The 16,168-nt window shown below is 46.3% G+C and overlaps 1 protein-coding gene across 4 annotated transcripts in view; it reads right to left on the minus strand.

Moving 5' to 3' along the window:
- Positions 1-16,168, minus strand: part of trappc9 (trafficking protein particle complex 9) — a 283,555-nt gene that overhangs the window by 217,223 nt on the left and 50,164 nt on the right. For all 4 annotated transcript variants that reach the window (XM_036952949.1, XM_036952950.1, XM_036952948.1 and 1 more), the window contains 2 exons: positions 4,520-4,646; positions 1,076-1,208 (listed from right to left, as the gene is read on the minus strand). In XM_036952949.1, coding sequence (XP_036808844.1) covers positions 1,076-1,208; positions 4,520-4,646 — 260 coding nt within the window. The remainder of the gene's footprint in view (positions 1-1,075; positions 1,209-4,519; positions 4,647-16,168) is intronic.

A 16,168-nucleotide genomic window follows, 5' to 3' on the forward strand; every position in this document is an offset into this window, starting at 1 on the left:
AAGAACTGCCAGCATCTAGCTCCGGGATAGAGGTCACTGCACTGTGGTTCATATAGGCTATAGTACATCATCTCTGTGTGTGACCGGGCATTAATAGGACTGACTGAAAGCCACTTCTGATGACACAGCAGCTTTAAAAAAACAGAGAAGAAAGGACACGTAGGTTTGATTTAATGAGGCGGAACAAGGGGGTATAAGGTAAAGGTTATGGGGACATACCCAAATAGACTCAAAATGTTATACTTGATCAGCTGTCAACGACTTGATTCATTGATCTGTTGAATCAGGTGTGTTAGTACTGGACTGGAACAAACGAACGTAGTTCTGCTCCCCAGAAACAGGATTAATAAAACCTGCTATAACATGTACTGTGTGGACAGGGTGTAGGGGGTATGGGTTAGGGTGCAGGGGGTATGGGTTAGGGTGCAGGGGGTATGGGTTAGGGTGCAGGGGGTATGGGTTAGGGTGCAGGGGGTATGGGTTAGGGTGCAGGAGGTATGGGTTAGGGTGTAGGGGGTATGGGTTAGGGTGCAGGGGGTATGGGTTAGGGTGCAGGGGGTATGGGTTAGGGTGCAGGGGGTATGGGTTAGGGTGCAGGAGGTATGGGTTAGGGTGTAGGGGGTATGGGTTAGGGTGCAGGGGGTATGGGTTAGGGTGCAGGGGGTATGGGTTAGGGTGCAGGGGGTATGGGTTAGGGTGCAGGGGGTATGGGTTAGGGTGCAGGGGGTATGGGTTAGGGTGCAGGAGGTATGGGTTAGGGTGCAGGGGGTATGGGTTAGGGTGCAGGGGGTATGGGTTAGGGTGCAGGGGGTATGGGTTAGGGTGCAGGAGATATGGGTTAGGGTGTAGGGGACATGGGTTAGGGTTAGGGTGTAGGGGGTATGGGTTAGGGTGCAGGTGGTATGGGTTAGGGTGTAGGGGGTATGGGTTAGGGTGTAGGGGGTATGGGTTAGGGTGTAGGGGGTATGGGTTAGGGTGTAGGGGGTATGGGTTAGGGTGTAGGGGGTATGGGTTAGGGTGTAGGGGGTATGGGTTAGGGTGTAGGGGGTATGGGTTAGGGTGCAGGGTGCCTCACCGTGGTAGAGAGGTGCTGAGCTGAAGACGGGGTAATGATGGAATGACCTCCACCACACAGCCACTGGTCAACACACTGGGTAGACCCTCCAGGAGACAGTCACTGGTCACACCAAACACTGACGTGTGGTAGCCTACAGGGAAGAGAGAGAGAGGTAAAAATCAGTGCCCTCAAACCAAGAACTAACAAGCACTCCGATAACTTCTCTCCATTCTACAAAGGGTGACATTGAGAACACACTTCTGAAGGATTTCTATCCAATCATCCTCTGTTCAGAAAAAAGGGTCTAACTTCTTCATCTAATACAAATGGGAGAAATAGGTTTACCCTATTCACACCACACTCATAGATTCACCACTACACCCCCACACATCCTCTTAACCCCCACACACCTCTATTCACCCCACAATCATAGATTCACCCCTACACCCCCACACATCCTCTTAACCCCCACACACCCCACACTCAGATTCACCCCTACACCCCCACACATCCTCTTAACCCCCACACACACCTCTATTCACCCCACACTCCTAGATTCACTCCTAGATTCACCCCTACACATCCTCTTAATCTCCACACAACTCTATTCACCCCACACTCCTAGATTCACCCCTTCACCCCCACACATCCTCTAACCCCCACACACACACACACCTCTATTCACCCCACACTCCTAGATTCACCCCTTCACCCCCACACATCCTCTAACCCCCACACACACACACACCTCTATTCACCCCACACTCCTAGATTCACCCCTACACCCCCACACATCCTCTTAACCCCCACACACCCCACACTCAGATTCACCCCTACACCCCCACACATCCTCTTAACCCCCACACACACACCTCTATTCACCCCACACTCCTAGATTCACCCCTACACCCCCACACATCCTCTTAACCTCCACACAACTCTATTCACCCCACACTCCTAGATTCACCCCTACACCCCCTCTTAACCCCCACACACCCCACACTCATAGATTCACCCCTACACCCCCACACAATTCTATTCACCCCACACTCCTAGATTCACCCCTACACCCCCACACATCCTCTAACCCCCACACACAACTCTATTCACCCCACACTCCTAGATTCACCCCTACACCCCCACACATCCTCTTACCCTCCACACAACTCTATTCACCCCACACTCCTAGATTCACCCCTACACCCCCACACATCCTCTTAACCCCCACACACCTCTATTCACCCCACACTCCTAGATTCACCCCTACACCCCCACACATCCTCTTAACCCCCACACACCTCTATTCACCCCACACTCCTAGATTCACCCCTACACCCCCACACATCCTCTTAACCCCCACACACCCCACACTCAGATTCACCCCTACACCCCCACACATCCTCTTAACCCCCACACACACACCTCTATTCACCCCACACTCCTAGATTCACCCCTACACCCCCACACATCCTCTTAACCTCCACACAACTCTATTCACCCCACACTCCTAGATTCACCCCTACACCCCCACACATCCTCTTAACCCCCACACACCCCACACTCATAGATTCACCCCTACACCCCCACACAATTATATTCACCCCACACTCCTAGATTCACCCCTACACCCCCACACATCCTCTAACCCCCACACACAACTCTATTCACCCCACACTCCTAGATTCACCCCTACACCCCCACACATCCTCTAACCCCCACACACAACTCTATTCACCCCACACTCCTAGATTCACCCCTACACCCCCACACATCCTCTTAACCCCCACACACCTCTATTCACCCCACACTCCTAGATTCACCCCTACACCCCCACACATCCTCTTAACCCCCACACACCTCTATTCACCCCACACTCCTAGATTCACCCCTTCACCCCCACACATCCTCTTAACCCCCACACACCCCACACTCATAGATTCACCCCTACACCCCCACACATCCTCTTAACCCCCACACAACTCTATTCACCACACACTCCTAGATTCACCCCTACACCCCCACACATCCTCTTAACCCCCCCACACACACACACCTCTATTCACCCCACACTCCTAGATTCACCCCTACACCCCCACACATCCTCTTAACCCCCACACACCCCACACTCAGATTCACCCCTACACCCCCACACATCCTCTTAACCCCCACACACACCTCTATTCACCCCACACTCCTAGATTCACCCCTACACCCCCACACATCCTCTTAACCTCCACACAACTCTATTCACCCCACACTCCTAGATTCACCCCTACACCCCCACACATCCTCTTAACCCCCATACACCCCACACTCACAGATTCACCCCTACACCCCCACACAATTCTATTCACCCCACACTCCTAGATTCACCCCTACACCCCCACACATCCTCTAACCCCCACACACAACTCTATTCACCCCACACTCCTAGATTCACCCCTACACCCCCACACATCCTCTTAACCTCCACACAACTCTATTCACCCCACACTCCTAGATTCACCCCTACACCCCCACACATCCTCTTAACCCCCACACACCTCTATTCACCCCACACTCCTAGATTCACCCCTTCACCCCCACACATCCTCTTAACGCCCACACACCCCACACTCATAGATTCACCCCTACACCCCCACACAATTATATTCACCCCACACTCCTAGATTCACCCCTACACCCCCACACATCCTCTTAACCCCCCCCCCACACACACACCACTATTCACCCCACACTCCTAGATTCACCCCTACACCCCCACACATCCTCTTAACCCCCACACACCTCTATTAACCCCCCCACACACACACACACACACCTCTATTAACCCCTCCCCACACACACACACCTCTATTAACCCCCCCACACACACACAACTCTATTAACCCCTCCACACACACCTCTATTAACCCCCCCCCACACACACACACAAACACCTCTAACCCCCCCATCTTCTGAAGAAAGATAACCAAGCCACTTGTCTTAACCATGGCGACAACATTACAGGCAATTACTGTGGTGTAAAATGAAGACTAAATGACTATGTAGATCATACTATTTAAAGCTATCCTCGTCCCACGCTGCTGAGGTTAACAGAGATGCGATTAACTGACATGTCGCTTATCCTCAGAGAATATGGGGAAAACGTTCTGTCGTCTGTCTGCCTGGCGTCTGTCTGCCTGGCGTCTGTCTGCCTGGCGTCTGTCTGCCTGGCGTCTCATCATGGCACACATTGCAATGTTTTTACATTTTTAGTGAAAAATCTGCACATGACTAGACCCAAAATGATTCATAATAACCATTATTTGGATTAAATTAACAGGTTACCTTCGTATTTGGTGAAAGTACATTTTCAGGGAGGAAGCTATTTCCACTTCAATGACGACCTTTCCTGTGTAAGGAGTGTTCATTCTTAACAGAGCGTCACACATGGGAAGGGTACAGTTGTGCTGGACTCACCGTTGACGGTGATGTTGCCTGCGGTGCGTGGGACCCCCACCAGGGTGACTGGGTAGAGCCCAGACTCAGCAGGCAGGGACAGGGCAGCAGGCAGGGCCTCAAACTCAACACCCGATGTCAGCAAACCCTGGACAGGACAGAGGACAACAGATCAGTCAGAGGAATTACGCTTCAAATCAGGTTACTGTTGGGCATAATTCATAACAAAACTAATCGTGACTGCACTCAAAGTGCATAAATGATTTAGCTTGATGAGATACGACAGTTCATTAAAATGCATGTTATCAGTGGAGCTTCATTAAAATGACTTGATGCTATGTTATCAAAGTGTCAAAAGACGGGTTCTACTTCAAAATGTGGCCCTATTAATTAAACACAAACGGAGACTTTGAGCATGCGGCAACGGTTCAATGGGGACAGCAGGAAATCTAAGTCGCTCTGAACTAAAATGGTGATATTATTGAAGCGCACAGACACCTGTCAAAGTCACACAGTCACAACTGACTTGATAAAAGTTCACTTTGCTTTTTAACTAAATCAAGTGGATCTAATGAATCAGATTCCACTGTTCTAATGTGACATGATGAGAGAGAAAACCCACAAGTGTCCCAGTGCTGTGGTGGGCGGCAGTTTCTGCAATGTTCCCATCAGAAGTTCAGATGAAGGAAAGGAGAGGAGGAGAGGAAGCAACTTTAGAGGATTGAAACCCAGTGTTTCCCAACACCTGTTCTCCAGTACCCACAACAGCACACATTTCATTGTAGCACCTGATTCTACTTGTCAACTAATCATCAAGCCCTTGACAAGTTGAATGTCTAGGGCAACAACAAAAATGTGTACTGTGGGGGGTCCTGGAGGACCGGAGTTGAGACACTGTTAAAGGACAGGAGAGGAAAACACTGGATTATTGAAACCAAGCCTCCCATTGATATGGTGGGAGGGAGGTGGTCTCAGGTCCCGGTACCACAGTGATCTGGTGGGAGGGAGGTTGTCTCAGGTCCCGGTACCACATTGCTGTGGTGGGAGGGAGGTTGTCTCAGATCCCGGTACCACAGTGATCTGGTGGGAGGGAGGTGGTCTCAGGTCCCGGTACCACAGTGATCTGGTGGGAGGGAGGTGGTCTCAGGTCCCGGTACCACAGTGCTGTGGTGGGAGGGAGGTTGTCTCAGGTCCCGGTACCACAGTGATCTGGTGGGAGGGAGGTGGTCTCAGATCCCGGTACCACAGTGATCTGGTGGGAGGGAGGTGATCTCAGATCCCGGTACCACAGTGATCTGGTGGGAGGGAGGTGGTCTCAGGTCCCGGTACCACAGTGATCTGGTGGGAGGGAGGTGGTCTCCAGTCCCGGTACCACAGTGATCTGGTGGGAGGGAGGTGGTCTCAGATCCCGGTACCACAGTGCCGTGGTGGGAGGGAGGTGGTCTCAGGTCCCGGTACCACAGTGCCGTAGTGGGAGGGAGGTTGTCTCAGGTCCCGGTACCACAGTGACGTGGTGGGAGGGAGGTTGTCTCAGGTCCCGGTACCACAGTGCCGTGGTGGGAGGGAGGTTGTCTCGGGTCCCGGTACCACAGTGATCTGGTGGGAGGGAGGTTGTCTCAGGTCCCGGTACCACAGTGCTGTGGTGGGAGGGAGGTTGTCTCAGGTCCCGGTACCACAGTGATCTGGTGGGAGGGAGGTTGTCTCAGGTACCACAGTGCTGGGGTGGGAGGGAGGTGGTCTCAGGTCCCGGCACCACAGTGATCTGGTGGGAGGGAGGTGGTCTCGGGTCCCGGTAGCACAGTGATCTGTTGGGAGGGAGGTTGTCTCAGGTCCCGGTACCACAGTGCCGTGGTGGGAGGGAGGTTCTCTCAGGTCCCGGTACCACAGTGATCTGGTAGGAGGGAGGTGGTCTCAGGTCCCGGTACCACAGTGCCGTGGTGGGAGGGAGGTTGTCTCAGGTCCCGGTACCACAGTGCCGTGGTGGGAGGGAGGTTGTCTCAGGTCCCGGTACCACAGTGCCGTGGAGGGAGGGAAGTTGTCTCAGGTCCCGGTACCACAATGCTGTGGTGGGAGGGGGGTTGTCTCAGGTCCCGGTACCACAGTGCCGTGGTGGGAGGTAGGTTGTCTCAGGTCCCGGTACCACAGTGCCGTGGTGGGAGGGAGGTTGAAATAAAACCAAGAACGTTGGCCAGTGTATATGGAGATGCTGCTTACACTCTATTTACACAAACTGGTGGTCAAATGCACATCAAGTCTCTGGTCAGTAGGCTGGCTGCCCAAAGTCATGAAAGACACCATCAATCCCTTTTTATCAAGTTGCAAACGCGACTTCACTTGGGAGGCTGAAGTGTGTCTCCAGTCACAGAGCCTCTGCGGTGGCATGATAGTCCTTTAAAGGCATTCCTCTTGCTGCTTTACAGAGAGAGAAAGACTACACCCCTGTACTGGATAAGAAAAATGAAAGTTAACCTATTGGAAATAACTCATTTGCATCCATTCTTGAAAAGGTTAATTAGCCCCGGCTCGCTATTGCTAACGATGTGGAGACGGACGGATGGATAGATTATTTCCAATAGTTTCATTTCCTTTGCCATTACGATGCAGTGATTAACACTGGAATGAGATGAAACCAGCAGTATATTGATTCATCAATTGCAGAGGGAAAAAAACTAATGTAGTAAACAATATTAACAGACAGACACCAATGAGCCATCTCTGAGAGGGACAAAGCCACATCATAATCACTTACAGTAACCTTTCCTTCAGAATGTTTGTCTAGACTAGATACCCCACTCCACAGCCAGATAGTGAAGACATTGGCTAGTTTGAGCAGCAGCCTCCCAAATATGAATGATTAATTATAGTTTCTCATTTTACGAACTAAATTATCTACATCTGTCTTAATTGTTAGTCTTTTCCATCCTTGAACACTAAAGTTCAAATGAAATACAGTACTTCACAAGTATAACATTTTTTTTTTATATATATATATATATATATATATATATATATATATATATATATATATATAAATAAAAATTATTCAACCACTCCACAAATTTCTTGTTTACAAACTATAGTTTTGGCAAGTCGGTTAGGACATCGACTTTGTGCATGACAAGTAATTTTATTTGATTATTTTTACCGGGACCGGAGATAATCTCACTAATTCATTGCATCAAAATTCCAGTGGGTGAGAAGTTTACATTCACTAAGTTGACTATGCCTTTAAACAGCTTGGAAAATTCCAGAAAACGATGTCATGGCTTTAGAAGCTTCTGATAGACTAATTGAAAATATGTCAGTCAATTGGAGGTGTACCTGTGGATGTATTTCAAGGCCTACCTTCGAACTCAGTGCCTCTTTGCTTGACATCATGGGAAAACCCCCCAAAAATTGTAGACCTCCACTAGTCTGGTTCACCCTTGGGAGCAATTTCCAAACGCCTGAAGGTACCACGTTCATCTGTACAAACAATAGTACGCAAGTATAAACACCATGGGACCACGCAGCCGTCATACCACTCAGGAAGGAGAAGCGTTCTGTCTCCAAGAGATGAATGTACTTTGGTGCGAAAAGTGCAAATCAATCCCAGAACAACAGCAAAGGACCTTGTGAAGCCGAAGAACACCATCCCAACCGTGAAGCACGGGGGGTGACAGCATCATGTTGTGGGGGTGCTTTGCTGCAGGACAGACTGGTGCACTTCACAAAAGAGATGGCATCAGGAAGAAAATTTTGTGAATATATTGAATCAACATCTCAAGACATCAGTCAGGAAGTTAAAGCTTGGTCGCAAATGGGTCTTCCAAGTGGACAATGACCCCAAAATGGCAACTAAGTCAAGGTATTGGAGTGGCCGTCACAAAGCCTTGACCTCAATCCTATAGGACATTAGTGGGCAGAACTGAAAAAGCATGTGTGAGCAAAGAGGCCTACAAACCTGACTCAGTTACACCAGCTCTGTCAGGAGGAATGGGCCAAAATTCACCCAACTTATTGTGGGAAGCTTGTAGAAGGCTAGCCAAAACATTTGACCCATGTTAGACCATGTAAAGGCAATGCTACCAAATACGAGTTGAGTGTATGTAAACTTCTGACCCACTGGGAATGTGATGAAAGAAATGAAAGCTGAAATAAATAACTCTACCATTATTCTGACATTTCACATTCTTAAAATAAAGTGGTGATCCTAACTGACCTAAGACAGGGAATTTTTACTCGGATTAAAGGTCAGGAATTGTGAAAAACTGAGTTTAAATGTATTTGGCTAAGGTGTATGTAAACTTCCGACTTCATCTGTGTGTGTGTGTGTGTGTGTGTGTGATATATATAAATATACACACCATCTTCCAGTTTGGAACTCGGTCGTCAGTGTTGCAACCGAGGATAGACCATTTTTACATGCTTCGCACTTCAGCTCTCGGCAGTCCCGTTCTGTTAGCTTGTGTTGCCTACCACTTCGTGGCTGAGGCATTGTTGGTCCTAAAAGTTTCCACTTCACAATAACAGCACGTAGAGTTGACCGGGGCAGCTCTAGCAGGGCAGAAATCTGACAAACGTATTAGTTGGAAAGGTGGCATCCTTTGACGGTGCTATGTTGAAAGTCACTGAGCTCTTCAGTGACATAAAACTATACTAAATATATTCCTATCTAAAAAAGGATAACTTTTTATCCTTTTTTACTATAAAAAAAAAAGAAATTTCACTGAGGTGGATGGTCCTCCCCTGCCTCCTCTGAGGAGCCTCCAGTGGTATACATATACAGTACAAGTCAAAAGTTTGGACACACCTACTCATTCAAGGGTTTTTCTTTATTTTTAATATTTTCTACACTGTAGAATAATAGTGAAGACCTCAAAACTATGAAAGAACACATATGGAAAAATGTAGAAACCAAAAAAAGTATATTTTACATGTATGTTAAATTTGAGATTCTTCAAAGTAGCCACCCTTTGCCTTGATGACAGCTTTGCACACTCTTGGTATTCTCTCAAACCATCTTAATTGGGTTGAGGTCGGGTGATTGAAGAAGCCAGATAAAAAAAACAGTTAAAAAAAACGGTAAAAAACAAAAACCAGATGGTATGGCGTATCGCTGCAGAATGTTGTGGTAGCCATGCTGGTTAAGTGTGCCTTGAATTCTAAATAAATCACTGGCAGTGTCGCCAGCAATGCACCTCCCCTCCATCACACCACCTCCTCCATGCTTCACGGTGGGAACCACACATGCAGAGATCATCCGTTCACCTACTCGGTGTCTCACAAAAACATGGCGGTTGGAACCAAAAATCTCACATTTGGACTCATCAGACCAAAGGACAGATTTCCTCCGGTCTTATGTCCATTGCTCGTGTTTCTTGGCCCAAGCAAGTCTCTTCTTCATGTTGGTGTCCTTTTGTAGTGGTTTCTTTGCAGCAATTCGGCCATGAAGGCCTGATTCACACAGTTTCCTCTGAACAGTTGATGTTGCGATGTGTCTGTTATTTGATCTCTGTGAAGCATTTATTTGGCCTGCAATTTCTGATGCTGGTAACTGTAATGACCTTATGCTCTGCACCAGAGGTAACTCTGGGTCTTCCATTCCTGTGATGGTCCTCATGAGAGCCAGTGTCATCATAGCGCTTGAAACATTGTCAAAGTTCTTGAAATGGTCCGTATTGACTGACCTTCATCTTAAAGTAATGATGGACTGTCGTTTCTCTTTGCTTATTTGAGCTGTTCTTGGCATAATATGGACTTGGTCTTTTACCAAATAGACATTTTTTAACCTTCTGTGTACCACCCCTACCTTGTCACAACACAACTGATTGGCTCAAACGCATTAAGGAAAGAAATTCCACAAATTAACTTTTAACAAAGGCACACCTGTTAATTGAAATGCATTACAGATGGGCTATGGTGGGACCTCATGAAGCTGGTTGAGAGAATGCCAAGAGTGTGCAAAGCTGTCATCAAGGCAAAGGGTGGCTACTTTGAAGAATCTCAAATATATTTTGATTTGTGTAACTCCTTTTTGGTTCCTACATGATTCCATACATGTAATTTCATCATGAAGCTGGTTGAGAGAATGCCAAGAGTGTGCAAAGCTGTCATCAAGGCAAAGGGTGGCTACTTTGAAGAATCTCAAATATATTTTGATTTGTGTAACTCCTTTTTGGTTCCTACATGATTCCATACATGTAATTTCATCGTGTTGATGTCTTCACTATTATTCTACAAATGATAAAATAGTAAAAAACAAGAAAAACCCTTGAATGAGTCGGTGTGTCCAAACTTTTGACTGGTACTGTACAAACTCAGTATACACACTGAGTATACCAAACATTAGGAACTCCTTCCTTATATTGAGCCCCCACACTTGATCAGTCTGTCGTAGAAAGAGCAGGTATTCTTAATGTTTTGTGGGAAGGCTTTGCGATAGATGTTGGAATATTGCTGCGGGGAATTCCTTCCATTCAGCCATAAGAGCATTAGTGAGGTCAGGCACTGATGTTAGGCGATTAGATCTGGCTCGCAGTCGGCGTTCCAATTCATCCCAAAGGTGTTCAATGGAGTTGAGGTCAGGGCACTGTGCAGGCCAGTCAAGTTCTTTCACACCGATCTTGAAAAAACATTTCTGTATGGACTTCGCTTTGTGCACAGGGGCTTTGTCGTGTTGAATCAGCAAAGGGCCTTCCCCAAACTGTTGCCACGAAGTTGGAAGCACAGAATTGTCTAGAATGTCATTCTATGCTGTAGTGTTAAGATTTCCCTTCACTGGAACTAAGGGACCTAGCCCGAACCATGAAAAACAGCCCCAGACCATTATTCCTCCTCCACCAAACTCTACAGTTGGCACTATGCATTGGGGCAGGTAATGTTCTTCTTGGTTAAAATACACTGTTCGCAATGAAGGTCTCCAGTAACTTCAACAGCACTGTCTGGGCTAGTGGAGGACAGCTGGCTTCCGTCCTACTCTGGCTACATCGACTTCAATACAAAACCTAGGAGGCTTGTAGGACTCACCCCCTTCCATAAAACTACATGGAAATTATGACCACTTCCGGAGGACGTCCTCCAACCAATCAAAGCTTTTACAGTATGAGATGACATGTTGTCCATCCAATCATAGAATTAGGATCAGAGAATGAACCTATTGAGTTGTATTGAGATTGTGCCACAGAGCATTATGGGGGTTCTATGTGTTGAGAAGCTTGTTGACATGGTTGGATAGCGATTAAGAGTGAAGAGTGATGGTTAAGCATTTTTGGGACATTATTCAATTAAAATTTGTTTTTATAAATTAAATTAAATTGTTTTCTTGGGTTTAGCAAGGAAAAAGTAAATAAATTGCACTAACAGTAGCTAGCTAGCTACCAGCGCGAGTGCGCAGTTCTCTGCCCGAATGGTAGAATGGAGTTTTTGTTGAAGGACCCCTTTTATTCTCTGGGGTAAATTAAAAGCGACGGTCGACCTCTGCCTGAGATCAGTTTCATAAAGAAGGATGAAAGGTGAGGGCGTTCAATACCAACTGTTATCAAATGTATAGCTGGTTAACAGGGAGCCTATCATCAAGCTGCCTGTAATTGCATGCTTTACATGCTGAACATCTTTTCGGGGATGTTGCAAACCGTTCCGAATGATTGGATAGCTTCCATCGCATCATCCATTAAAAGTTAGATTAGAGAGTTTGACGCAGCACATTTTGTCCGTGCACTCAAGTAGGCTTTGCACTTTCTTCCGGTATTTATTGAACAACAATGGTAACACAATCACTCCGGACAGACACAAGTAAAAACTCATGACATAAATGTTGCAGCAGTCTAGGCTACACCTAAACATTAGAAATCTGACATGCTGTATGGGACGAAAACGAGACAACTTTTCAGTCTGATCAACTGTAGGCTACTAATAAGAGCAGCTGCATGCAGCCTATGTGCGCTGTCCATCTGGTCTGGAAAACTAATTGGTAACGTTATGTATTTATAGTCCATTTGTGTGTCAGGAGAAAATGTGAATGTGATAAAATTGAGATTATATTCACCATTGGGCTGGCTGGACTGCCTATAGGTTTTCACCCAAAATGATTACCTGGAATGAATCAATCAACATAATCGTGATGGCAGATGTGAGTAATTTTTTTTTACAAGGCCTACAGATGCATAGGCCTGCATGATGCAAACACGCATAAAGCAAGCTCAGCCCTGTGAGTTATATTGTCTGTTGTTGTCTATGTGTCTGGGTAGAGGAAATCTCCCCTCCTAATCTAGTCTAAATAAAATTGATATGAACAAATATAAGGTAGCTGCAGTTTGAGAGGGTATTCATCCCCCCCAGGGACAGGTGTTTTTTTAAACCATGTGATTTTATCATGAAAAACTGGCCCCACCATAGCCCATACAAAACCTTTTTACAACTGATTAATCACTGTCAAATTATATGGTAACATATAAGGAAAAACTCCATGCCCCAGGGGGTAACAATTGCACCGCCACTCTGGGACCTATGGTGCCACCAGTCTGCTTGCAGTTGTCAGTTATCATCAGGTATGTGGGTGATCAGGGCTTTATTCAGGAACGTTTCTTGGGCTACTTTGATGTGTCAAGTGGGTGTTTGACTTTATGACATTTGAGATGTCCAAGTATAACTTCATAGAGATTCTCGTTGTCCAAACCTATGATGGCGCAGCTGTAATGGAATGTATCTGCTATTTGTATTTACAGCCAAGTCCCCTCATGTTCCCCGATTAAGAGGTGATGACTACTCCACTCCACTACCAGCGTCAACTTTCTCCTGACATGAACTGAAGCCACGACGTCTCATGTGCCCGCTCATCCACTGGCACATTGAATGTTTCCTTTCCAAGCACCGAGTACCCCTATCAATTTTCTCTCAATACTGTATGTAGAGTCAATCACATACACAATCACAATATTACATATCAGTGAATTTACTCCTTGCTTGGACTAACTCATTCTTAGCTATTTTATCTAACTGTGTAGCGTATTCTATTATTGTTTGTCTTCCCAGTAAAATTCTGTCCTGCACAAGCCTCTGAACACCTCAACTCATGCCCTCATTCAATCACTGCTGTGATCCCTTCCCAAAACTGTAAGTAGCCCACGCATTCCCCTTTCCCATAATGTTGTACTATAAATGTCTTTATTAAATGCTTTGGGTTAAAATAATTAGTCTTTGTTGATTTTTGAAACACACTTTGTGGTCTCCATGCGTTCCGCGCCTATACCATGAGTCTCCCACCCTCAATTCTTCAAGTCACCAGCCACCACTGATGTATACCAGTAACATTCAACCAAGTGATACCACTTTTAGCTATACTCATAATCTAACAACTAAGAGATCTATACAAGTTTGCTAACAACTTCATTTCCCACTCGTGAAAATAACCACCTACATGCCTATCCAAGGTGAGATTGATTTGTTTATGAGAAGGGGGGGTAGGGGGTATAAACCTGTTGGCATTGGCAGCCGCTGTGAAAATGAGAGGGGGCAGTAAGTGCAGCACTTGAATTGTAAATCGATATGGAACAAAGCAGAGCTGGTACTAATGCAGGAGTCGTGTGGAGACTGAGAAGAAGGGCTGCCCAACTGCCAGCCAGGTCACCTTGGTAGCAGGCGAGACAGACGGGGAGGCAGGAAAGTGCCCTTGTGTGTGTGTGTGTGTGTGTGTGTGTGTGTGTGTGTGTGTTCGTGTGAGTGACAGAAAGAGTTGGAAGTTGGGAGAAGCAGACGGGCAAAAGTAACTTTACATGAGGTGGATGGATTGACCTCTCCCTCCCTCCCTCCCTCCATCTATCCCCTCCACCTCTCCATGGTCCCGGCATGGGGTGAGGAAGCAGCCTGCAGGGGTTCAAATACTATACCATTTCTTTCAAAAACCTAAAGTCTGATTGACCTGCCTGGAGTGACAGACGGATGGGGTTTGCACTTTTGGGACTTTTCCATTGGTTCCTCTTTTTTTTTACAATACAAAACAGACATACAAACGACAACATACAGACAGACGAACACAAACATCCACATCACTCCAGACCAGACCCACCTTACCCCCCTATCACTCTCTGCTGATTTTGTTTCTCTCCTTCCCCCACGCACTTTCAACATTTATACAAAGCTTTTGACCTTGTGTTAACAATGGAGGATTGGTTGATTTACAGTTAAGTATATGTTTCTTCAGGATGATTGACGAGAAAAGTATCGTCCAACCTATCAGGTTGCAACCTCATATGCCATGTCTTGAAAATGTACATTGTAATGCTTCTGACAGCCAATTTTCTAACTCCGCCCATAACTTTAGAGTTTCCAGAAGGGCATGGATTATTGCATCATTGTTAGTTTTACACTTATGACATGACTGCCATTGTGCTGTAGAATTAGTTCATGTTGTCTTGTGAGATAAAGTCTATACCTTAGCTTATACTGGGTTAAGTGTACATTTGTGTTAACTGTAATTTCATTAGTTATGTTCCAGCATTCCCTCCATCTTGTGCCAGTATGAGTTATTTTTAAGTCTTCACTCCAGTCGTTTGTATTTTTTCTAAGAGTGTCAGTTGGATAGGCTCTCTGCAAGGTTTAGTGTAGCTTACCTTTCTTATGAAAATCCTATTCGGACAAAAATGGGGTTCAGTCAAGATTGAGCTGATGTCCAAAAGATTTCAAATCGAAATTTCTTGATATGAAACTTAAGTTGCATGTATTAGAAAAAATTAGAATAATCAAAATCAACTCAAATTTGATTGGTACAGTGGCACACACATATTGCGGGTGAACAGTGGTTCTTCCTTTAAAAGTTTTGAGCTTATGCCGCGACCGTTTGTGGTAGATGGTGGCAGATTGTGGTAAACTGCGTCATTCTGGCAACAATGGCTGACACTTAAATAACATGCCATAGAAATCTGCGGCACCCAGCAAGCCGTGCTGCAGTACGCCACAACTTTCTTTTAAAAGGAAGAACCACTGTAGCTAACTGCTTGTGTTCTTAGCTCTAACACTACAGTCATATCTAACAATTCACAGAAACACACAATCGAAAAGTAAAAGAATGATCTACAAATATTAGTATGAGCAATGTCGGAGTGGCATTGACTGGAATACAGTAGAATACAGTATATACACCGGTGAAATTAGTAAAACATTATGTTCCATTATTAAATTGACCTGTGATTCCATATCTATGTACATAGGACAGCAGCCTCTAAGGTTCAGGGTTGAGTGACCGGGTGGCTAGTGACAGTGACTAAGTTCAGGGCAGGGTGGAGGCCGGCTAGTAATGGCTATTTAACAGTCTGATGGCCTTGAGATAGAAGCTGTTTTTCAGTCTCTCAGTCCCAGCTTTGATGCACCTATACTGACCTCACTTTCTGAATGACAGCAGGGTGAACAGGCTGTGGCTCAGGTGGTTGATGCACCTATACTGACCTCACTTTCTGAATGACAGCAGGGTGAACTGGCTGTGGCTCAGGTGGTTGATGCACCTATACTGACCTCACTTTCTGAATGACAGCAGGGTGAACTGGCTGTGGCTCAGGTGGGTTATGCACTTGATGATCTTTTTGGCCTTTGTGACATCGGGTGATGTAGGTGTCCTGGAAGGCAGTGTGCCCCCGCACCACCCTCTAGAGAGCCCTGCAGTTTACGGGCGGTGCAGTTGCCGTACCAGGCGGTGAT

Source organism: Oncorhynchus mykiss, chromosome 18, assembly GCF_013265735.2.
Source record: "Oncorhynchus mykiss isolate Arlee chromosome 18, USDA_OmykA_1.1, whole genome shotgun sequence".
NCBI lineage: Eukaryota > Metazoa > Chordata > Actinopteri > Salmoniformes > Salmonidae > Oncorhynchus > Oncorhynchus mykiss.